The sequence below is a fragment of the Sebastes umbrosus genome, chromosome 5, assembly GCF_015220745.1.
Source record: "Sebastes umbrosus isolate fSebUmb1 chromosome 5, fSebUmb1.pri, whole genome shotgun sequence".
In the NCBI taxonomy this organism is placed as follows: Eukaryota; Metazoa; Chordata; class Actinopteri; order Perciformes; family Sebastidae; genus Sebastes; species Sebastes umbrosus.
The window spans coordinates 19277404-19302320 of NC_051273.1; the positions used below are offsets into that span (position 1 = coordinate 19277404).

Sequence of the window (24917 nt, forward strand, 5' to 3'; positions counted from 1 at the left end):
GTGATAAATGGCAATTTTGTGTTGTGAATGATGAATGTAGGATGGTGAAAATGATGAAACATGGCTCTGTTTTCATCCTATCACGACTGTTTTAGTCAAATCAGCTATAAATGAATCAAATCACGTGATAAATTTATCACATTTTTCATTTCACATCCATTTTTACGGGTCAATTTTTCAATTCCCATACATTTTCATCACCTCCATTTTTTATCACTTAATTTGTGTTACTTCCACCCCTCATACTCATACTGTATGTTCTCATCGGCCCAGATGTTAAGCAAATATTGGATATCCGCAGAAGTCCAGGTCAGTCCTCTCCCACTCATGTTAACCTATCATCACCCGTGTCCATCTCAACAAATGCCCGCGCAGGCAGCCTGCTTTCTGGTTCGCTTTGAAACAGTCTGAGATCACCTCTTACAAGTGGACCGGTTGTTTTGGACGGCACCAGAGTACGATTACTGTGTTCACAACCGCCAAAATGAACCGCACCATAGTTTGATTAAAACAGACTGAATGTTGGCTTGTGAGAGCGCCCTTGGTGTGTTTTTTTATGTAAACAGTCACGTCAGAGCCATGGTGGTCAACTTACAACAGTCGTCCAATGGCCGGTCCATTTGGCAGCACATCCGACACCACCACAGCTGAATCCCCGCCGTCATTCTTGTCTTTGCCTCCTGAAATGGCAAAGCCAAATCCCACTTTGGAATCCTGCCATTATGAGAGAACGAGATAAAAAAAAAAAGGCTTTTAGACGGACAGAAAACGACAGCAAGAACATGACAGATTAGATCAAAGAGAAAGAATGCAGGGAAGTATGTATGCAGAGTATGAGCATGTGTAGAGAGGTAGAGGGAGGAAGAGCACATTCCAGCGGCGCTCAGTCTGATAGTGAGGAGGCAGCCGGTGCTGTGGGGTGCAGCAGGGTGTGTCCACCTGAATTCCTGCTGAAGTCTGAAGCAGTGAAACCGAGAGCTCTGAAGCACGGTCCAGCTCAACCCCCGAAGGCAGTTTCACAATAGAACCAATACTGATGCTGCCTCTGTGCCATATATCGAGCATCGACTTTCACTTCTGTGTTTGTGCAGCCACTCAGCACAGACCAAGCACAAAGAAGTGGTTTCAACTTCAAATTTACTTTAGTTTCTTGTGAATTTCATGTATTTTTTGTTACATGTGGAGTTGGAAAATACATCAATGTCTTCATCATAACCCCTCAAACCTTCACGTCTGAATTGCATACAATTTTAACCACGTCATGTATTGATTATTTAACAAAACCACTTACTTTGTTTAGTGTTATTGTATGTTGCTCCCATATTGTGAGCTCCTCCATACCTGGTTTCTGTAAAGGAAAAAAAAACAACACATAATAAATGTATGCTTTAGCAAAGGAATATATATCTTTGACAATACTAAATCACAAGTAATTAATCCTAATACATAATCCAGGTCCTTACAGGGAGGACAGTTGTGCACAAACCAAGCAGGAAGAGTGTGTGTATGACTCAACTTGATCTCAGCATGCTCTCACCTGTCTCTCAATCCTGCCTAACCGGTATGGAGGAGGTGGGGCTACCTGCTATGTGAGTGTTAGTGTGAGTGTGAGCAAGTGTGTGTGTGTGTGTGTGTGTGTGTGTGTGTGTGTGTGTGTGTGTGTGTGTGTGTGTGTGTGTGTGTGTGTGTGTGTGTGTGTGTGTGTGTGTGCGCGCGTGTGCACGTGTGTGCGTGCGCACACACACACACACACACACACACACACACTCGTAAGTCCCTGCAGTACTGACAACATATGACAACACCCGGGGCTTGTTCAGTAAGCGTATACACAGAAAAACATTGTATAGTATAGAGGCAAGTAGGGCGGCAATTCAAATACATATTTTTATCATGGATTATTCAGACAGTTATTTTCACGATTAATCAATGAATCGCTATAAAATGTAACAAAAAAAATTTGGAAAAAACACCCATTATAATTGACCACAACCAAAGGTGACTTGTCTTGTACAACCACCAGTTCAAAACAACGAAAATATTCAGTTTATTTGCCATATATGACAAAGAAAAGCATCACATTCTGACATGAGAAAATGGAGAAAGCAAATGTTTGACATTTTAAAAAATGTAGAAAAAAACTATTATTTGATTATCAAAATAGTTGCCAATTCATTTTCTGTTGATTGAATAATCTATTAATCGTGGCAGCTCTAGAGACAAAATATTTCCTCTTTTAGTGACTGACACATTGTGCCTGTTCTACACAGCACATTCCCACGTTTGACTCTGTCAACACTCACAGTCAGATCACTCGGCTCTGGAGGCTGAAATAGTAGAGCCATTGTAGACAGTCAAGTTCTCAGTCCTGCACTTGTTTTTGAAATGTTTTCTAAACCATCAGGTTATTTCTATTAAGACGCTTTGGTCATCTCGGTTATTGGAAACTGTTTCTCTAAGAGCAATAAGGAAACTGGGCTATTCCTATCCACTATCATTACCTCCGCCCAGGCCAAAGGCCTAGGAAGGAGTTTATGTTTTCACCGCCGTTGGTTTGTTGGTTTGTTGGTTTGTCCGTTTGGAGGATTACTCCAAAAGTCTGCAATGGATTTGAATGAAATTGCTTGGAGGGGTGGGGTGTGGCACAATGGATAATCCATTAGATTTTGGTGGCGATCTGGATCATGATGCGGCTTCGGGAATATTTTTCCCTCAGCCTGTGCATTAACACAGGCTTTAAGACATGCTCAGTGTAACTGAAGACGCGTTCATGGAGCATCGCCCTGCAGAGAGAGGGACAGAGAGAGAGCGGGGGTGGGGCAACTGTAGATTCTGCGTTTATTCTCATTTTACTCTGTGAAATTACAGTTGAGTTCAACCAAAGCACACTTAGTGATTGTTGGAAAGAGTAACGACGACGGTTTAGGTGAGTTTTATTTTGTTTCTGTCCAGTTTGAATTAAGTGTGTTACGATGCTCCGCTATGTACAGCTGATCTCAACATAAACAAAAATACACGTGGGTGATGGCGCAAGCTGAACGGCGAGCGGGGGCAATCGTACCCGGGCAGCTTGGCGTTGGTCTGCGCTCTCCGAGTGCCATTCTAGTTACAGTTTTTTACCGACTTATCGTACGATATAAGGACATGACCTCGATCATTTTTGCTGATCTCATTATTGCCCGTTGTGTTTATATGCATATTTGTTTAAATAAGACTGTCACCACCACTTTAGCCAACATGATGCCAGCATAAACAGCAGGGTTTTATTTTATTTATTTAGGATATTTAAAAAAAAATGTCACATTCCACTTCCAATGTCTGAATATTAAGAAGAATTAAAAGTTCATTGCTGTTTTAAAAAGGGTGTACTTGCATTATTATGCTATTATATTATCATTACATCAGTGGCATACAATGGCAAGAATAAAAATAATAAGTCTTAAAATAAGAAGATAAGATTTACAATAATATCGTTTATCGGTGTATTTCTAGGACAATATATCATCCAACAAATGTAGTTATCGTGAAAGGCCGAAACTGGACTCCCTGTTTAATCTATGCGGGTCATTCATACTGTACGGTTTTGAAAAAAAAAAAAAAATCTAATTGCGACCATTTTCACAGATATTGCAATTGCCATATGATTTGCGATACCGGAGGGAATGATAATTTTTACATCATTATTCTTCTTTTCATTGAAACATATATAAAAATGATTATGGTGTGATTTTTTGCAGGGATCTGTACCAAACAAAGATGCCTTCTTAAGTCTGTAGAATAAGATGTGTAGGCCTTGACATCTCTGCAGCACAACAATATTTAATGTAAAATGGTATTTTGACACATTTGGCCTTTCACAAATATTGCGCCTCCTGTGATTTGAAAATTGCAATAATCCATACAGTTTTGATTAATTGTGCAGCCCTAGTTCATACCTTCATTTCACATGGGAGTCGTTAACCCCAGCTGAGAGTCACACAACTTAAGGTGCACATTGTTATGAAACCACCTGAGAACAGGTGTCACGACTGCATTGTGAAACCTCCCACTGTTGCATAAACGCTCCTCTTTACTCCGCAATCAGTCTTAAGCAAATCTTCACATTTCAGTCCAAAAGAACTTTCTGTTTTCATAACAGGATTTTACACAAACTAACAAACTAACCAACTAACACACCACAAACCACAGACTTTTTCTCGCTGCACTACATGCCAACATGCCTCTCGTGTTTAGCATTTTCCACATACTAGCTTTTTTCAAATTCAAACTAAAACAAAGCGCGGGCTGGCAGTGGACTACATTTCATAGTCTGCTGAGTTGCGGTGAGAACGGGTAAAGCCAGCTACTCTAGTCAGAGACACAGAGATGTACTGTTGTAGTTACATGATAAAAACAAATTAGAGTTTGTTCAAACAATAAGGTAGAATATGCAAGTCACACAACCAGTGCAAGGCAAGTGACATGTCTCAACACTGGCAGTGCAACAATTACAACTGAATCTATCTAATGACTCTATCTAATGTCCTGTCACACCCAAACACATAACCTAAATACAACAGGAATTCATTGATCGAGTCCATCTTAGTTTAACAAAAAAACACTAATCATTAAAAGGGCAGATATCTCAAATATGATCACCACAAAAATCTCAAACTCGCTGGTGGATGTAACTACGAGCACAGGTGTACAGTGCGTGACCTGTGAACAGTGGGACATTTGTTTGACCAAGTTAATAATAAACCTGAGGGGAGAAAAAAAAACACAGCTACTGAGCTGATTGCTCAAATAAAAAGCTGGCTGTGGGTTTTCTTAAACTAAAATGACACTAAAGAGGTTAATGTTTGATATTGTAGTTTCACTGCACACTGAAACAGAGCAACTGAATGTGGACAGCACAATGAGAAACACAAATATGTCAATTTAAAAACACAAGAAAGTGGGAGATAAAACAGTCAAGCAGTAGCTCGTTTTAAAGTCTTTGAACCCGTGAATCAGTAAATACAAAAGGATCATAAACCAGAATTTGTAGATGCAATAACTGAATCAAATGATGAACAAATTTGTCTGTAAAACAACTTCTTTAACCGCCCTACTGAGAAAACTGAAGAGGACATCTTTATCAAAATACTACTGAAATTATGGCTGTATTATTATACTCATCCACCACTATGCAAATAGTTGTCCTGCTATCAGTCCTCAGTCGAGGGAATTTCCTAAAAATAGGCTGAAATTTCCCAAAACAAATTCAACAAAGGAGAGCAATGTCTGTCTGCACTAAAGATCATTTATCTCAGTCACATGCAGGGCGTTTCGATGAATCACACTGTCATAAACAAAGTCCTTGAACTATATAGTTGTATTGCAAAAGTTCCTGTAAAAATCTGATATTTAACTAATTTAATTTAGCCAGAAAAATATGAAAGGTCAAGACAGATGAAGTGATTTACTGTCCACTGATGTTAGCCTGGTTTAAGGCTCACAACCTCCTGCACCTTTAGGTGGATCACCTGCCAGCTCTAGGTAACATTTAGCTGAGAGGTTTGAACACATCAATAATCATTTATGTTCATTTTTAACAGCTAGGTACTTCCAGGCAGTGGTATACTCTAACGCCATTAATGCTTTGTGTTCCCCTCTCCACTTACCACATGGTCTTTGAACCGTACTTCCATTTCCCACTGGGATCTCTAAGCTGTACAAAAACACCTGTGGCCTTCGGTGCTCAGCGAACAGCCAGCTCTTTATATTCCATACGGCAACGCCAAAAGCAAAACAATCACAGATCCCACACAGTCATCCAACTCCCGTTACTTCCTTCTCACATCTGCTCTGTAAGGACGGCTCCTGCTGTCCAGAAGAAACCTGATCTCCTCCTGCTGAAATTATGTGTAATATGACCAGCTGTGGTGTTTCTCTCTCGGCGGAGGATAGAAGAAAGAAACATCTAGGAGAGACCTCACCTGAGGGCTCCTCCCCCACCCAACCTTTGCCCACTCTCTCAGCGACTCTCCAGTGCCCTGTGACAAACATGAAGGTGGAGCTGCACTGCCTCCTTACACAAACCCCCATACACTGATATCAGAACGGCCAAGAGAGTGGTGAATATTAGCCGATTCCAGATGTTAAACAACATGACATCAGAAATTCGAGGGTACACACAAAGAAATACAAGCAAGAGACAAATTTCATCAGTTATTGACCCACTGAACTGCAAAATTTGTCTGCTTTCAAGTCAGAAAAACATATTTTTCTACAAATAAAAAATACATATTCTGCCACTGCTTATTCCAACCCTCAACTGGAATTATACTGAATTTTGCAATCATGTATCATGCAAAACTTTATACACATTTCCTATTTGTCGGGCTGCAAATTATATTTATTCTCATTTAGTCAATAAATTGCATAACAATGTAAGACTGTCCTCGACCAAATAATAGAATCGAATAGTTGATTTAATCGACAGATCTGTAAAACTGAGTTTCTCCACAAAGAATCACACAAAAGCACCACTTTGAATCTTGTGTTTACCAGAGATGAGCTCATACGTTTCTAGGAAATAAGTCATTCAGCGTGAAAAAAGCATACAAAACACCTAATCGACTACAGAAAATCTTAGTCGACTAAGACCAAAACGACCGATAAGTCCAATCGACTAAGAGGGGGCAGCCCTAAAATAATGACAATGACAAAGATTTCTCAGTCTGATAAGCAGCCAAAATCCTACTGCAGTATGTCTGATGAAGGCAGGCTGACAGATTGGTGGGCCAGTTTTATTGCAAATAGCTCATCCTTCTGTTATCAGCATAGATGTTGGAAGAAAATCTGAATACATTCGGGCTGCACAATATATTGTGTTTTTTTATTGTCGTCTCAATGCAAACTTGCGCGATTCGTATTGCACTTTTTTAAAGTTTTTTTTTTTAGTCAGTTGAAAGAGAGCATCAGCAGAAAACTACCCTTTAAAATCTATCCAACTATCATTCTTTTTTATCGGTGCTTTTTGTGTTCAGCTCAGTTTGTTCAACAAAGGAATGTTGGAAATAATTTCCTTTCATTTTTTAATTCAACAAGCAATTTGTTGTATTTTAGTTTAGCATACTGAAAGCGGCAGATTAGGCAGAACTGAGTACACTTTAATATCTGTTTATTTATCGCAAGTAATATCATTATCCCGATATTCAACATTATTGCATATTGCGATATTAATGTACTGACATTATTGCTATTACACATTTATATAAAACATAAATACTAGAAGATCATCATCAGATTCTTTGAACTCATCGATATCGCATTACAATCTTAATATTTCTGAAGCTGTAACCTGCAAAGATTCGTAGTTTTACTTATATAAACTAGTGACTTTCTATATTTAAGCTAATTGACTAATCAACAACTTGTCTTTGGAGTCTATAAATGGAAACTTTTGGATCTCAACTAAAATTGAAAGTAAAGATCTGTGGGCTTGACTAAAGCTTGGCTAGAAATCAAACATTTGTCATGATGCACCTGCCAAAGGATCTGTGGAGGGTTTAAAATACTTTAACATCACCGTTGCTGTTGTAGTAACTATAAACTGCAAACTGATCTGATGCAATACAAATAAATTAACACAAACATGGACTATAACAACACTAAGGCTGCACAATTGATCAAAGTTTTATCAAAGACGCGATATGGCCTACTGCAATTTTCAAATCGCAGGAAGCACAATATTGAAATGTGTGTCAAAATACCATTTTAAGTTAAATATTGTCATGCTGCAGAGATGTTTTGGGCTACACGTCATATCCTACAGACTAAAGAAAACATATTTGTTGCAGCATCAGTCAAAATAATCGTTAAACCCCCAAAAAGCACAGACATTAGGAAGTTGAATACAGGTTTACGATCCATCCACTTACAGGCACCACCAGCAGCGGTGGTGGTGGTGGTGGAGACTCCGGGGGCAGAGAGCCAAAGTGCTTCAGTAGTTTCATTCGCTGCGTCAGATTCATGATGTTGTTGTCTTCTTCTTCTGCTAAAATAAACACCCGCTGACTATTTCAGTCACTTTAGTCTGACCATGTAGTCCGTATCTCAGCAACACACGGTCACTGATGCATGCAATAATCCACAGAAAGAGGCCACAGGACACTTCAAAGTGTTCAACTTAAAATCTAGAAAATGAAAAAGTAATAAATTGACATTCCTCTGCTTCCAACAGACGGGTCATGTCATGTGTCCAATGATGTGTATCCTCAGTTATTCCCTCTCTGACGGGATCATAAAGTCAAATAGGTCCACTTGCTCCCACTGTCAGTGGTATGTGAGTGTCTTGGTTAACTTGTAGTCTTTCCCACCGCAGCAGCAGCAGGTCCCGGGCTGTTGGCTGAGTTTCAGTCTGCTGGCTGCTATGGTTACGTCGGGGGAATGAGAGCACTGGGCTGTTAATAATTGACGGGCTGTTTGCTACACTATAGGTCTGCTTGTCCTGAGTAAAGTTTCCTGGGTTCCTACACAGGCCCTGCTGTGTTTTCAGGACCAGGAAATGACACTGTGGCGACACAGAGCTTCGATGGCATCTCTCCTTCATGGTTGACATTAGCGCACGCCCCAAAGCATGGGTGTGCTGCAATCTTTTTTTTTTCAGTTTGACTCTGATTACCAGTGCCCTGCCTAGTCAAGAGTCACCGTGACTTGTACTTGACTTGTTTTTTACCAGGAGGAGACACAAAGAGGAGGAGCAGTTTAGCACCTGAAGGGTGTTCAGAAACATTATCAAACAGCTTATAGCTACAGCCGTAAGCGAGCTACAGAGGGTAGAGTGGTCGTCCTTTAACCGCAAGGTTGGCAGTTCGATCCCTACTGTCTGCATGTCGTCGTGTCCTTGAGCGAGACACTGAACCCCAAGTTGCTACCCGGGCGCTTTAAGGATGGGTTAAATGCAGAGGTCAACTTTCATGTATGTACCTGTATGTATATGACCAGCAATTCATGAAATAGTCATGATATTTGATGTATTGATTCGTGTACATGGACACAAATAAAAAAAATGTTTTCGTGAGGGTCAGCATGAGATCAATCCGTATGTAATCCACGTAATTGTGAAATGGGGAATATAAAGAGCGGTGAACGCCGCATAGGGAGGAAATCGGGGTGGATGTGTGGATCTAAAACACAGGACTTTCATCCCGGAGACCGGCGTCCGTGTCCCATGTGAAACCACGAGTCAAAGTTGATTTAGTTGTAACTTCCGTACTTAAGTTACGACACTTCCAGAGTTATTTTAACCCAAACTGCGATCTTTTCCTGAACCTCATTAAGTAGTTTGTTGCCTTAACCTAACCAAGATGATCTATTCCTAAACCTAACTAAGTAGTTAGACCGGAGCAGAAATGGAAATGCGCATCACATTTGAAGGAAAAAGCACGTAAAATATGTTGTTGAAAGTCGTGCTTAGCGTCACGAAAAAAAGGGAAATTCGAGTTTATGTACACGAATCAAATAGATTACATTTTATGACTATTTCACAAACTACCATGAGACCGTGTTGCTATGACAAATATGATAAAGTTTAAATTTCAGTTTATCAAATCGTAAACCAGAGAACGACAATCACAGATTGGTGTCTGGACTACACAAAAATTGGCAGTTTAAAAACAAATGGTAGACAAATGATCCTCGGCTTGGGTTCATCCAGGTGGAACAGCTGGCCTCCGGTCAGCCAGGGCACCCACTGCTGAATTATTAATCGGCCTGAAGAAAACAGAGAATGGCCGGCAACCACTAATGTTACTAAAACAAACACTCAGTGAAGGTGTGCCCCCTGTAGTAGGTAAATAAACACTCATTCCTGTGTCAAGGCTTTCCAGCAGTAGAACCACCTCAGAGGACAATCTGTCATTTTAAGCTGAGGCCACTCCTGTTGGCCGAGCAACATGCAAACTTACAACTCCACCTGTACCATGTTCCACCAAATGAATACACCTACGCCTACTTTTACGCACACATAGCTGGAATTCTTCAACCGTGCATCAAGCAAACAGGCTACTCTAGTAAACATTAATGAGTGAGACAGACGTAAAGCTTTGAGAGGGCTTCGACATACTGTACAGCAGTTAGTGGTTAATGAGGAATAGCAAAGCTTCCTCCTTCTATGTTCAGCGATTTGAAAGACAAATACTCCGGAGGGTTACAGAGCGGCTGTAATTACACAGCCGGGCGGCCAGAGCTTTGTAGTTTCCACTCACAGTGGAGTTACTCATGGCATGCACTGTCAACAGTGTTTAAGTACTGCAAAGCAAACACCCACTTTATAGCTACCTGGACTCACATACAGATGTCTTCACTTAGGTTATGTGGACATACACACACACAAACACACACTACGGAAAACTGGCTCGTAGATGAATTTTGATTCACTCCTTAAAGTGACAATCGTTAAGATTTCGGTCCTGGTTGATTTAGAATGTATCTTTTAGTGAAATCAGTGCTTAGAGTTTAGCAGTCTGGAGTCTTTTCGTTGATACATGAGCATAGAAATAGAATAAAAAAAATATTTTTCCATGTACATGAGCTTCTGGTTTTCAGAATTGTGTGCATAGTTCCAGTTTTAGTGTGTATACAATGGAGAAAAACTGCAATTCAGCATTTTTTTCCAGGAAGGTCACCCCAGACACCCAGTTCATAATAATGCAAATATACACCGATCAGCCATAACATTAAGACAGCATGGGGTACCCTGACCGGTCTGCGGCTACGCAGCCCCGTACGCAACAAACTGCGATGCACTGTGTGTTCTGACACCTTTCTATCGGAACCAGCGTTAACTTTTTCAGCAATTTGAGCTACAGTAGCTCTTCTATTGGATCGGACAACACGGGCGAGCCTTCGCTCCCCACGTGCATCAATGAGCCTCGGGTCTGACCCTGTCGACGGTTTAACCGGTTTCCTTCCTCGGACCACTTTTGGTAGGTCCTGACCACTGCAGACCGGGAACATCCCACAAGAGCTGCATCCCACCCACTGCCAGATGCCATTGTAACGAGATAATCCATGTTATTCACTTCACCTGTCAGTGGTCTTAATGCTATTGCTGATCGGTGTATAAATACTTTCATCAGTGGGCCATAGGCTCAATCACTTATCCGATTCAGCGATAGATAGCGACTCACTTTACAGATATTAAATGGAAATCTTTGAGTTTGCCACTTTAACAATTGAAAGTCAATGCAAAAAATGTCTTTATCAAAAATGCCATTATGAATAAAACTTAAAAGGATACATAGAACAAATAGAAATGCAACTAAGTGGACTGTGAAATGTAATACAACAACATGTGCATTGTGTGCAACGTAAAGCTGCCTGGAGGGTAATGGAGCATGTTGTTCACAGTCTCAAGCACATAACCTCTAGTCTGTCAGTTGGCGAATGCTTGTTAAATTATGACGGGTGGAAGTAACAAAGAATAATTCATAAAAATGGAGGTGATGAAAATGCATGTTAATTGAAAATTGGAGCAATAAATTATCAAGTGATTTGATTAATTCAAAGCTGATTTGACTAAAACAGTTGTGATATGATGAAAACAGGGCCATGTTTCATAATTTTTCCCATCTTACACTCATCATTTACAACACAAAATGTGTTTTTGATTGACATTTTGGGCGGAAGTAACAAATATTGCGTGCTGTGAACGATAACTGTCAGGTGGGTGTTGTGAATGATGAATAGTCGACAGTTGATTACCAGATCGACACTGTTTAAAATAAAATGTCAATCAACTTTCTCACAACAATTGACAATTTATCACTCTATTTTTCAATTCACATACATTTTCCTCACTTCCATTATAAATTCATAAGCATTGCAATTTTTTTTGTTACTTCTACCATTGAGGCCACTTTCCTTAAATGATAAATGCTAATTTTATGTTGTGAATGACGAATGATGAATGTAAGATGGTGAAAATGATGAAAAATGGCTGTTTTCATCATATCACAACTGCTTTAGTCAAATCAGCTTTGAATTAATCAAACCACTTAATAAGTTATCACTCCATAAATAAGAAAAAATAAATTAATCTGACTTTTTTAATGATCTATATTAATTAGAGTTAAGCGATATGATGAATATATACTGTGAGACAATGACATTTGTTAAAAGTCTGAGTTTTTGGCACAGTGTTCATAGGTATCCATCCCTTTAGTATCAACAAAAATGACTACTTTATAGCAATATTATATATTTTTTACATGGCAACAATTGCTCAATTGATAATACTTAGGCTTACACCACAATAGATCATTTTTTCTCCATACCACCCACAAAAACACACAGCTCCCTTTAAGGAGAGAAAGCCAAAATCTGGGGCTCAGATCTTAAAAACAACTCTAAAGTCAAAGGGAACTTTCCACAACAAGTGAGCCATCAGTCTGAATGCATTAACTCATCGTCCTTAATCAAGCTGTAAATCAGTAAATATAGTCTGATTGGAATCAAGGGAAAGGAAGACGCAGATGTTCGGGAATGCAAAGTCGAAACTATTGTGAAACTTCCTGGCAGGCAGGTAGAAACTTGCATGTGTGGCAGAACCAGAAAGGTGAGGAAAGTTGGACTTGCAGCTGACAGTCACCAACACAAATACATAGCTTATAAAACAGGATACACACAGAAATGTTACAGTATCAAATACCCTGTAAATTCTGTAAACCACAGACCAACATATGCTATTTAATGAACCTGACACCATGATAACAACCACAGCTGACATTTAGGCCTATATTTATCCACATAATTAATGAAGCTATCAGGCTTTTAGTCCTGTAAACATCCAGTCATAAGCTGCCCTGTTAACATTTTTAAGCAACATTATTTATTCAGCATTGTCTTTAACTGTCACTCTTCCTTTGTTTTATTTTTTTATATATTCTATTGTTGTTGCTATTTACTGCTTATTTTTTTTTATTCATTTGGTTTATTTATTTATTTTTACTTGTATTATTTATTTTTGTTGTTTTATTATTACTATTATTATTATTATTTATTTATTGTTTTATTTTTCTTAGTTTAATTTAACTTCATTTTAAAGCGTTCTGAACTAACGTTACATCCCCTGTATGAAAGGTGGTATTTAAATATATCTTATTTATTTATTGTTTTATCGCACAGTATTTGCACTTGTTTTAATTTGCTTGATTTAATTTAGCTTTAAAACATTTTTGAAATACAGCCCCTGTATGAAAGGTGCTATATAAATAAAGTTTTATCAAAGCTAACATTATTAATCTTATTTATTTATTTATTTATATATTGTTTTATTGCGCAGTATTTGCACTTGTTTTAATTTGCTTAATTTAATTTAATTTAATTTAACTTTAAACAATTTTTAAATACAGCCCGTCTGAAAGGTGCTATATAAATAAAGTTTTATCAAAGCTAACATTATTAATCTTATTTATTTATTTATATTTATAATTTAATTTAATTTAATTTAATCATAGTGAAATACAGCCCATGTATGAAAGGTGCTATATAAATAAAGTTTTATCAAAGCTAACATTATTAATCTTATTTATTTATTTATATTTATAATTTAATTTAATTTAATTTAATCATAGTGAAATACAGCCCATGTATGAAAGGTGCTATATAAATAAAGTTTTATCAAAGCTAACATTATTAATCTTATTTATTTATTTAATTTAATTTAATCATTTTGAAATACATCCCCTGTCTGAAAGGTGCTATATAAATAAAGTTTTATCAAAGCCAACATTATTAATCTTATTTATTTATTTATTTATATATTGTTTTATCGCGCAGTATTTGCACTTGTTTTAATTTGCTTAATTTAATTTAATTTAATTTAATTTAACTTTAAACCATTTTTAAATACAGCCCGTCTGAAAGGTGCTATATAAATAAAGTTTTATCAAAGCTAACATTATTAATCTTATTTATTTATTTATATTTATAATTTAATTTAATTTAATTTAATCATAGTGAAATACAGCCCATGTATGAAAGGTGCTATATAAATAAAGTTTTAGCAAAGCCAACATTATTAATCTTATTTATTTATATATTTATAATTTAATTTAATCATTTTGAAATACAGCCCCTGTCTGGAAGGTGCTGTATAAATAAAGTTTTATCAAAGCTAACATTATTAATCTTATTTATTTAATTTAATTTAATTTAATCATTTTGAAATACAGCCCCTGTCTGAAAGGTGCTATATAAATAAAGTTTTATCAAAGCCAACATTATTAATCTTATTTATTTATATATTTATAATTTAATTTAATCATAGTGAAATACAGCCCCTGTCTGAAAGGTGCTATATAAATAAAGTTTTATCAAAGCTGTGGCTGTCTAATTTAACACAAATTATAATGTTTTCTTTAAAGTTAGTTCAGTAAAAGGTTTCACTTGTTAAAACTTGAACTTCTCCTTCCTCTCCTCAGACTGCTGATGTTTGTTTGACAGCCATGCTTTACCTGTGTACAAGGAAACAAGCAGAGAATCTATAACTTACCTGTAAAGGTGTGAACTTCCGGTCTGTACTGTGTTTGTTGTCTGTCCAACTTTTAAACTCAAACTGTCGAATTCCTCTTCAAAAGTTATACTCGCTCTGCGTGACTTTCTCCAGGAGGTTGAAAACCTTCTCCTCAATCTTCCTGAAGACAGGTGAGGACTGGAGGAGGAGGAGGAGTGGCTCAGGTAAGTACAGGTGAGTTTCACGACGTCATCACGCGAGTGCAGCCGCGTCACCGACAGGAAGTTGGTCCGCCTCATAAATAAATCCTCCACCCAGTTTTGGTTGCGAAAAGATCTCTTTCCCCCCCCCCCTCTCATTTCTTTATTTAAGAAAACATAGGTACTCTCCATACCAATGGTACATATACAAAGTAAAAATATAATAATAATAATAATAATAATAATAATAATAATAATAATAATAATAATTGTAATACAGAAATATTCAATTGAAATATAAATACAAATAAAAATAAAGCATCAGTGGTCCATAAAAATTCTTGTGGTTCTTGATAAAAAATGTCCAAAATTTGGTTTGGAGTCCGCTCATCTTTTCTTGTGAATGTGGAATTTTTCCCACTAATAAATTTAAATGTACAAAAAAAAGGAAAACATATTTTCCTTCTCATTACCTTCAAAACAAATAAAAATGTCTTTATCTTGAAATTGAATTTTTATGTTTTTTTCCTTCTATTTTCCCCACCTCTCATTTCTTTATTTAAGAAAACATAGGTACATTAACAGTATGTACACACAAATTAAAAACATAATAATAATAATAATAATAATAATAATAATAATAATAATACAGAAAAATTAAATTGAAATATAAATGCAGATAAAAATAAAGTATCAGCGGCCCATAAAAAAAATCAATCAAACCCATAATTCATTTTATTTGCTTTCTTATTCTTGTGGTTCTTGATAAAAAAATGTCCAAAATTTGGTTTGGAGTCCGCTCATCTTTTCTTGTGAATGTGGAATTTTCCCCAATAAAAAAATCTAAATGTACAAAAAAAAAAAGGAAAAATATTTTCCTTCTCGTTACCTTCAAAACATATAAAAATGTATTTATCCTGAAATCAAATTGTTTGCCCAGTTTTCCTTCTTAAGTAATGTTGAATATCAATGCCAAAAATTCTGGTATACATACGGTGAAACAATAAATATCATAGATTGTTTCTTCTTTTAGTTCAGTGCAAAATATATCAATTCTAATGTCTCTAGTGTCTTTTTTGTTGGATATATACAATGTCATATTTTAAAGAAAACTGCTTTAACTTTATTACTGACACACAATTTGTCCCCAACTAGCCACATTTTCTGCCAATTAATTTCCCCTTAAATAACAGATGTCTTTCACTTGAGTAAAATTAATATAACACAAATGAATACGAGGTGCAGTGTTTCTCGGGCGAAACTAAGCATTTTGTGTGATTGTCACAGTCAATTTATGTCTTAATATTGACTTGTTTTGCTTTGAAAAAAAAGGAAAGTACAACGGGCAGCCTAAACTTTACAAATGATACAGTAAAACCACTGAACTTTATTTTATGAGAGTTTACTTCATTAAATATCATATTTCCCCTGTGCTTTATTGTGCTTTATTGTTATATGAAGGGAACTTGAGATACAAATATATTTTAACAAAGAACACTATATAAATCTATGTTCCCAGAGTTCCCCATATATAGTAATTAGTACATAAGTTATTTAAAAGTAGCTCCATCTTTACCAGCTGCAACATTAAAGTGATGAACACATTACTGCATAAATAATTATAATCCAATAACATGTATTATTCTGAAATGGGCCATTCACTCTAATGAAAACCTTTACTTTTGAAACTTATAAGTATTTTTTGATGCAAATGCTTTTGCACTTTTTTTAAAAGTAAAATTTTGAATGCAGAACTTTTACTTGTAACACATGCAGTGTGTAGTATTTAGTGACATCTAGTGGTGAGGTTGCAGATTGCAATCAACTGAGTCACCCTCCGTTCACTCCTCTCTTTCCAAAAGTTTTGGGGAACTACGGTGGTCTTCAGGTAAAGTAAAAACATGAATGGCTCATGCTAGAGCCAGTGTTTGGTTTGTCCGATCTAGGCTACTGTAGAAACATGGTGGAGCAACGTGGCGGACGCCGTGAAGAGGACCTGCTCCCATTGTAGATATAAACGGCTCATTCTAAGCTAACAAAAACACAACAATTCTTAGTTTCAGATACACTAATGGAAACATAGTCATGAATATTATATTACATTTCTGCCAATAGATTCCCCGAAATCCTACACACTGTTCCTTTAAGTATAAGATCAGAGTACTTCTTCCACCACTACACCGATGCACACATGCCTAAAAGTCCACAGTAAACCTCCAGGAGTCGGGACCAAAGACCTTTCCCAATGAGCAAAACACTCAGTTTCAGCAATCTTCAAGTTTTTATTTGTTTACAAAGTTAAGATTGCAATTTCATATAGTCCTTCCTTTAATGAGTAGAAAACCTTTTTAAAGAATTAGTCGAAAGGCACAAATTTTACAATATATACATTTGGATCTAAATTATAAATATATAGAAAACAAAAGCACAACCCAGAATAAAAGTGCTGAACACAGTTTCTTTTTTTTTCTTTTTTTTACAGAAAAAATAGGCTTTGTTTAAAAATACATACAATCAGTAGCATGTTTTTTGTTTCATTTTTTGTTAGCAATAAATTATTTTTGAGAGTGATAACATGAATGTAATATGCAAACGGTGGAGAAACGAGAAGGATGGTTACAGTATACACAGAGCTATCCATCAAAGATCGGAAAAACAACAAGCTTGCAACGCTCAATCATAACCCACAAGAGAACAGTAACTTGATTATGCCATTCTTAGTGCAAAATGATGATAAAACGATAAAAGGCCTACTTACACTATTACTACGAATCTTAAAAAGAAAACAAAGCTTGTTCTTCCTAAAAACGCGGTCCATATCCCTCAAATGCATAAAGCTTTATTTGTGTGACGATAAAACAGGATCGAAGGCAAATCTTTTTGCAGACTGCTGTCTGGGAATGTGCCTGATGAGGAATATTCAAAGCAAAATTAATGAGGGTACCAGGAAAGCATGCTATATATTAAGATGCTGCAAGTAAAAAGAAGCGTTAACAAGAATCTGAGATACTTAAACCTAAAATCGGTTACACTGAGGGAGGGTGAAGGCTTCGACAGATTGCACATATCAGTATAACCCAGGTGCGAATCGACTCAAAAATCTGTCAGCTTTAACATGAATTAAATGTCCAACACAAATAAAACAGAAAAATAATGTTCCTTAAAAAGAAACAGCTGTTGATCTTTGCCCTAAGAAGGCATAAACACTTAGAATCACTGACATGTTCACAAGGACAAACAACAAACCCATCACATTAAGTCTAAAACATAAATACAGCAAGAGTCACAGCACAGAGTTAAGAACAAAATAGCACATGTACTGGTTAGTTTCACCACTGTTAGAAGGGGAAATGATATATTTCTGCTAACGCCCCGCCGTTACACCTCTGGTTTCTTCCTGAGATTGATAAAAGGTCTGATATCTTTAGAGCCAGTAACTTTAGGGGTGTCTGTGGAATACTTTGGTATCTCTCTGCAAACTGAAGGCCCGACAAAAGGTCTACGAGTTGGAGAAACAATTTGAGAAAAAGCAAAACTGACATGAGCAGAAATCAATCCAGACACTGTACAGCAGTACAGAACAGTGCAATCTTATTTGGTGGCAGATTATAATAGAATTTGTTTTATAGTAATCTTGAAAACTAGAAACTTCCCTGACCAAACATTTCGTTGACTATTCTAATAAGCAGGATAACATATCTAAAATCTAAATATCCCTTAAATATAAATAACAATAACTTTTATAATAACGATGACTAAAACATCAAGAACGCATTGCGCTCATCCCGTGAAAACGTACTATACAAAGGTTGTATGCATTTCAGAATCTGTTTTAACTAAAAGACCATGAAGCACAACAGAAATAAGAAGATTCATACCATGCAAAGGTAACCACAAAGCTTCGCCTGTTGAGCGTAAACAGTACTTAGGCATTTCTGTTTCACAACAAATGTAGAATATGGTTTTATTGCTTTTTGATCACTTGAACTTATCCCGGCATTTTTGTCATGAACCAACTACAGTGCATCGTTTTCACACAAAGATGGCCAGATCTCACAGGTTTTTAAATATCATACACAGTGAACATCACAAGTCTGCACACAAATGTTTTTACAGTCTCGACGCCTGAAATGGAAACGCATTTCGATGTTTCGTTTTCAGACCTGAAGACAATAAAATTCTTTGTCGTCCACCGTACTTAAAGACTTAAAAACAAATTCATATGTTTGTTGGTCAAAATGACACAAAAACAACAACAACAAAGCACTCGAGACTTTCCTGAGAAATTCAAAATCAGATCAAACCAGGAGTCACATCACTAAATGTTATTGTCAGCTTTAAAAATAAAAAGGGTGGTGATAAAATTTTTGGAAACAATTTTTTTATCCATGCTGCTCAATAATCCGCGCCATACTGACCATGTAGCACATCGTCGCATCAACAGGGACAGAAGGACACAGAAAAAAAAGGACAGGTCTGCTCTTGTTTTAAGAGCAGCTACACAGACAATCATACGAGCACGTACAGGCTTAATGGAGGCTTCTTCCTGAAGCCCACCACCAGCATAGTGTAACACAAACAATGACTGACTGAAGGGGCTAATAGTTAAATACAAATATACCATGTTTAAATTAAAATGAAAACCAACGCTCAAGAGTACAAATCTATACATTAGGCTACATGGATTTTTAAAGACTGCATTTATAGATTTCTCCAAAAGGCACTGTTTGCAACAGCAGACTGCTCTTCCTCTCCCTTTTTCCTCACACTAGTGTTCATACAAGCAGGGAGAGAAACAAGAGGGAGCATGTAGAAGAAAAAAAACTGAGGCATTTCATGGCTTATCAGCTAAAAGATTTCATCTGGGTTTTTTTTCTTTCATCCTCATCTTCCAGTTCGACGCTATCTTTTGTTTCACTCAAACCCAAGCCTTGCATACAGCCTTGTTTTAGTCAAGACGAACGGCCATGAAGCGAAGTAACAGTAAAGCAAAGTGTAAAAAGATGCGTGTTTTTTAACTGGCGTTTAGAGGTTCCAGCAACTTCACCAATCATACCTCGTAAAATCAGCAGCTAAAAGATTTCCACACCTCAATGGATGAGCTTTTGTTTTGACAGCTCGTATGTTCAATAAAATACAGTTATCACATGTTTTTTTTGTGTTTTTTTTAACAGCTGCCTTTCACTGTGGAGGACACACTTTGGTGCAGAAATCTGATATTGATGGAGCCCGCTGTCGCCTAAAGAGCCTCAAGCAGGTGAACGCTACAGGTGGGTAAAGAGAAGGGTGAGCCGAGCGCAGGACAGGCAGTGACGTGACTATAGGCCCTGAGGGGAGAGGGAGTAGGTCCGAGGGTGCGATCGTAGACAGCAGCAAACAAGACAAAATCTGCTTTTAAAAGACTAAATTACCTAACGAAAAAGTCCAGACGAGCTGCTGCTGTTCGAGCTCTTACTCTGGCCGGTATTTAATGACAGATTTGCGGTCCGGTTCCTGTAGCATGCTGTTCAGAGCCTCGCGTACGTCAAGAGCGACGGAGTGGCCGTTGGGTAACGGTAGCGAGTCTGACGGGGAGAGGAGATAGTTGGAAGAGAAGCGAGGGGAAGAGTTGGAAAACAAAGATGAGGACGAGGACGGGCTGGAGAAGAGAGAGGACGAGGACGATGCTGGGATGAGGCTAGATGCGGGCAGGAGGCCGGCGGGGACGTGTGGGACCAGGTTATTTGAGTTGGAGGACGTGGAGGAAGAGCAGGAGGAGGTAGAGGATGAAGGGCTGGCTTTCTGTGTGGGCATCTGCGGGGACAGGGGCAAGTCAAATAAATCTAACAAGTCTTGGTGGTTGTTGGCCAGCAGGTTCAGGTTCTGCTGCTGTGTTGCCTGCAGATGCTGCTGCTGCTGCAGCAAAAGAGGCTGCTGAATTTGTGCCGCGTGCTGGGCATTCGGTGCAGTCTGAGAGATCAGAGACTCCAGATTAAAGTCATCTCCGAATGCTGCAGCGTGTCCTGCCAGACTGTCCAGATTCAGCCCGACCTCCGTGCTGTCCGGGGAGGGAGACGGCGAGCCCACAGTCAGGTCCAAGATCTCATCCAGGGGATTCTTGGAAGACAAGTTGTGGGACAGTGTGGTCTGATGGAGTGGGAGTGATGGGTTCTTCCGCTGTGGGAAAGGGGAAAAGGACGGTGGGAAAAAATTGGAGTAATTGGAGCGGATGCTAACTGTGTTGGGGACAGCGCCCTGGTTGGGGGTGGTGGAATTGTTGGGCCAGCTGTTATGGGTCCTTTGCTGGGTTTGGCTGGGGTTTCTCTGTAAGGACAACAGGGGTAAGTTCTGCGAGGGCTGCTGTAAAGCGGACTGGGCTTGGGCTTGCAGTCTCTGCAGTTGAGAGATGCTCCCAGTTTGTGTCCTTTGTAGAGCGTTTTGGTTCAGTTTCTGTTTGAGGATCTGGCTCTGGGCGAGGGACTGAACGAGGGACTGGTTGAGCATGGGTTTCTGGTTGAACAGATTCGCCAGGAGGTGTTTGTTGTCCTGCTCCATCTTACGCATGCGATCCTCAGCCAGCTGCTGCTCCGCGGCCTGCTGCTCCCGCTCCTTTCGTCTCCTCTTTACCTCCTCGTCCATTTGCAACAGCTCCTCGCGCACGCGGGGCACGCAGTTCTCTGGGATCTTGATACCTGGGAGAGACGAGGAGTACGGTCATGCCACAGTTATCAGTGAGGTAAATACTCAGAGACTTTTGTTAACTAAACCCTCAATAGAGATGTTCTCATGCTAATTTTTCCTTCCCATTACCGATACCTGGACTTGCCTATCGGCCGACTAAAATATATATATTCTAGGGCTGTCAATCAATTAAAATATTTAATCGTGATTAATCGCAAATTAATAATATTTATAAAATCTGTGTGTGGTGCACAGAGAAAACAGACCACACACTGAATCTCCAGCGAGCGTCCTCATGCTGCTGGATTTTCATGGATGTCAAACTCAATTGCAACATGTTGCGTGTTTCATAAGTGTCATTTAGTGTTCAACAGGAGTTCATAGGAGACACATAAAGAATGTGAGCGACAATTTCGTTTCCTCAATTTGTCATAAAGAAATGTCAGCACTTTAACAGCATATTTTACCATTGAAACTACTCACTGACAATCTGGTAATTCAAACTCACTTTGTCTCTTTTATCAATGTTTACAGAATATTCCTACCAGTGTTAAGTGGGACAGCTATTCTAAACACCAGTAAATAATGTGCACTGTGTTAGTGAACTGCATTAGTATGAGGAGGATGTACTGACCGACTTGCTTGTTGTGCTGTTTGGTTTTAAGGCGGACAATCTGCAGGATGCTGGAGCTGGTGATGTCAGACACCACATCGGATACGCGCTTCCACACACGCAACAGAGCTCCACACAGCATGTGGTACTGACGGAGGCGCATACCCTGCAGACACTCCTGACCTTCCTCTATTTTCTTACACTTCCCATTCCTAAGAAAAGGACAGGAAAGAAAAAAAGTCAAATGCAGACAGCAAAAAGAGCCCACAAGTTTCTTGCATATCCCTCTTTCAGGAGGACTGTATGGCAGGTTGAGGGGCTGATGTTTTTATCCATCGTAGTGTTTAAACACAGCTCACTGGTCATCCGGTGACGAGTGCACATGTGAGACTTGCAGGTTATTTCTTCATGACTAATTCTCAGGTGATCAGCAAATCCCTGGGAATGGCATCTGACCTTAAAACCACCCTGACTGAATCCTAATAAGCACCAGCCTGATTGGGTGCATTGAGCCATTAATCCCGAGGGATATTGTGGATTCCTACTCACCAGTTGGCATGGCTACACTTCTTGAAGGAGAAGGTGAACTGGTTCTCCCAGCTGTCCCTGGCTTCCTCTGGAGTCACCTGGAAAAGGAAATGTACAACACAAAAATCAGCAAAGAACTTTACTAACACAGAAACAAAAGTCAGATCATAGTTTAATCTTGTTTATAATTACTGTCAATAAGGTTAGGACTATTATCTTCCTCACGTTTTTTTTCCCCTTTTCTTTTTACATTCTTTTTAAAACAATATGTTTAAAATTTTCATTTTTCCACAAAAGAAACAATATAATCAATACAAACAACATCAGTCATCAATTCACCCCCACGTCTATAATGGAGAAGGAAGGAGAGAAAATAAATAAATAACTAAAAATAAAATAAAAAAGGACAGCGGGAAACAAAACAATAAATAAATAAGTAAATTATTATTATTATTATTTTTTTTAAAATTGTATTAAGTATTCTTATTTTCTTTATTTAATTTTCACTTTTTATCTATTTATTCACAATTATTTGTATGTTTCTATATTTTAAATATTGATACACACTACAATTACGAATAGTACTGATATTTTCTATACAGAGTCAATGTTTTGTTGTTCTTGTTGTCGGGTGGATGGAGGTCCCTCTTCAAGGCCCATGGGGATATTCATTTCACAACAAAAATGTGAAAAGACTTTTAATTTTATACTTATGTAATCTTTTTGTATTCCCAATAAAAAGATGAATAAAAAACAAAACAAAAAGATGACTTCAGTGGGTTTATGGTAATCATCACCCTGTTGTTCATGTAGTGAAGGGAAACAGTTACAGCTTTAATGAACAACATGAATATAAAGGAACTTTATCCCCATTGACACTTTTAATTCTAACATCGATCATGTTTTTGTTAATGAGTTCTGTAATATATTGCCACATTATTCTGCTCTAGAGTACTTGAACACTGCCTGGTTCAGTACTCTTCCATGGCCACAAGGGGGCATCAGACTCCAGATATACTCCAAATAGCAATGGCAGAAAATGTCCTGAAAATGTCAAGCTTTGTCTTCGGTCAAACCTTCCCCATAATCAGAAAATGTTTTTATATATATTTTTTTATTTGTATGCCTTTTTATTGCCATTTGGAAAAATCTAACTATAAACTCAAAAGACAATATTTGTGAAAATATAAGCAAGCTCAAAGATGACCTTTATAATATTAAGATGAAAGCAAAAATGATTTTTTTACCCTGTACTGTGTGGAGCCATTATTTAATATATAGAAAGGTTATAATAATTTTGGATTTTCAATTAGTTTGTATTTCATTTTAGTTTAGCTTTTGTTTAGTTTCAGTTTTTATACATTTAGTTTTACAGTAGTTTTAGTTTGTTTTTGTAAGGTAGGTTTGTAGCTACATATACTGTACATACATGGTTGTACTGTGTAGGAATGGCCATAATGTTTAAATCTTTTGATTTGGGAGTCAACTTGAGTATTCTTTCACTGCCACACTCAGAAGAGAACAACCACAGTTGGTTAACATCAGACCTGAGCTGAAGAGCTTGGTGGTTAAATGGCATTTGATCTACTACAATATTTAAATCATGTTCTTGATATTCAATTCTACAAGACAGGACTGAAAGTGAAAAACAATTATGATTAATGTGAAGCAATTGCAGCATAGCGCCATCTCCTGGAAGGTCAAGTCTGTTCAATATCTGTGGTTCAATGTAGTAGATGGAAATTATTTTTTTCAGTTGTGATATATTACAGTTAAAAAAAATAAAACTGAAATTATTTTATTTTAATAGTTTTTTTTACCCAGGAAATATCTGTTCAGTTTTGTTTTCCTCAAAAGGATATGCAGTAATTGTTATTTAGTTTCAATTTACTAAGAATATTTTTGTTTTAGTTTCAGTTTTAGTTTACGATAATAACCCTGGTATATAGACAGTGGTATACAGAGTATAAGCCTAACTGATTCATCAACAGAGAGTTGAGCCAATTACCTTCCGGTAACGTTGCTGCAGGTTGTCCAGGCTCTCAGGGTGCGTCTGCTTGCCAATGTTGGGCTTGTAGACGATTAGGTTCTTTCCTCGTCCTTGCTCAGCTAGCAGCACACATGGGTGGTTACCTCGCAGCTGTGGAAAGTGAATTATGTGCACCGTCTTAATAAAATCTTTTCTGTGGACATCCATTGTGTCATCGCATTGCTATTCTGTGAGGTCTGTATTAACTAATAAATCATGTACATATATTGCCTCTTGCAGTGTACCTCAGGTTTTTATTTGCTTATTATAGCATTGACTAACCTTCAGGGACAAGTAGAACCCGTCGTCAGGACCGCTGAGCTTCAGTGACCTGTTGAAGGCCTCGTCCCAGGGCATGCCTCTGTCCACACTGATCTACAGGGGCAAAGAGGATCAGAGGCT

General features: G+C 37.8%; 2 protein-coding genes across 8 annotated transcripts in view; both read right to left on the minus strand.

Moving 5' to 3' along the window:
* The window catches only part of tjp3 (tight junction protein 3), a 32439-nt gene extending 17694 nt beyond the window's left edge, over positions 1-14745 (minus strand). The window contains exons 1-3 of one of the 4 annotated variants that reach the window (XM_037770702.1): positions 14525-14745; positions 1292-1348; positions 596-714 (exon numbers count right to left, since the gene is read on the minus strand). In XM_037770702.1, coding sequence (XP_037626630.1) covers positions 596-714; positions 1292-1339 — 167 coding nt within the window. In that variant the 5' untranslated portion in view covers positions 1340-1348; positions 14525-14745. Of the gene's footprint in view, positions 1-595; positions 715-1291; positions 1349-1463; positions 1498-5645; positions 5939-7907; positions 8298-14524 lie in introns of those variants that run through there. The other 3 variants (XM_037770700.1, XM_037770701.1, XM_037770704.1) reach the window with 3 other exon arrangements.
* Positions 14746-16947: 2202 nt separating this feature from the next.
* si:ch73-63e15.2 (protein strawberry notch homolog 2) overlaps positions 16948-24917 on the minus strand; it is an 82467-nt gene continuing 74497 nt past the window's right edge. For all 4 annotated transcript variants that reach the window (XM_037768900.1, XM_037768897.1, XM_037768898.1 and 1 more), the window contains 5 exons: positions 24798-24890; positions 24495-24626; positions 22508-22584; positions 21980-22170; positions 16948-21356 (listed from right to left, as the gene is read on the minus strand). In XM_037768900.1, the coding sequence (XP_037624828.1) occupies positions 20137-21356; positions 21980-22170; positions 22508-22584; positions 24495-24626; positions 24798-24890 (1713 nt within the window). In that variant the 3' untranslated portion in view covers positions 16948-20136. The remainder of the gene's footprint in view (positions 21357-21979; positions 22171-22507; positions 22585-24494; positions 24627-24797; positions 24891-24917) is intronic.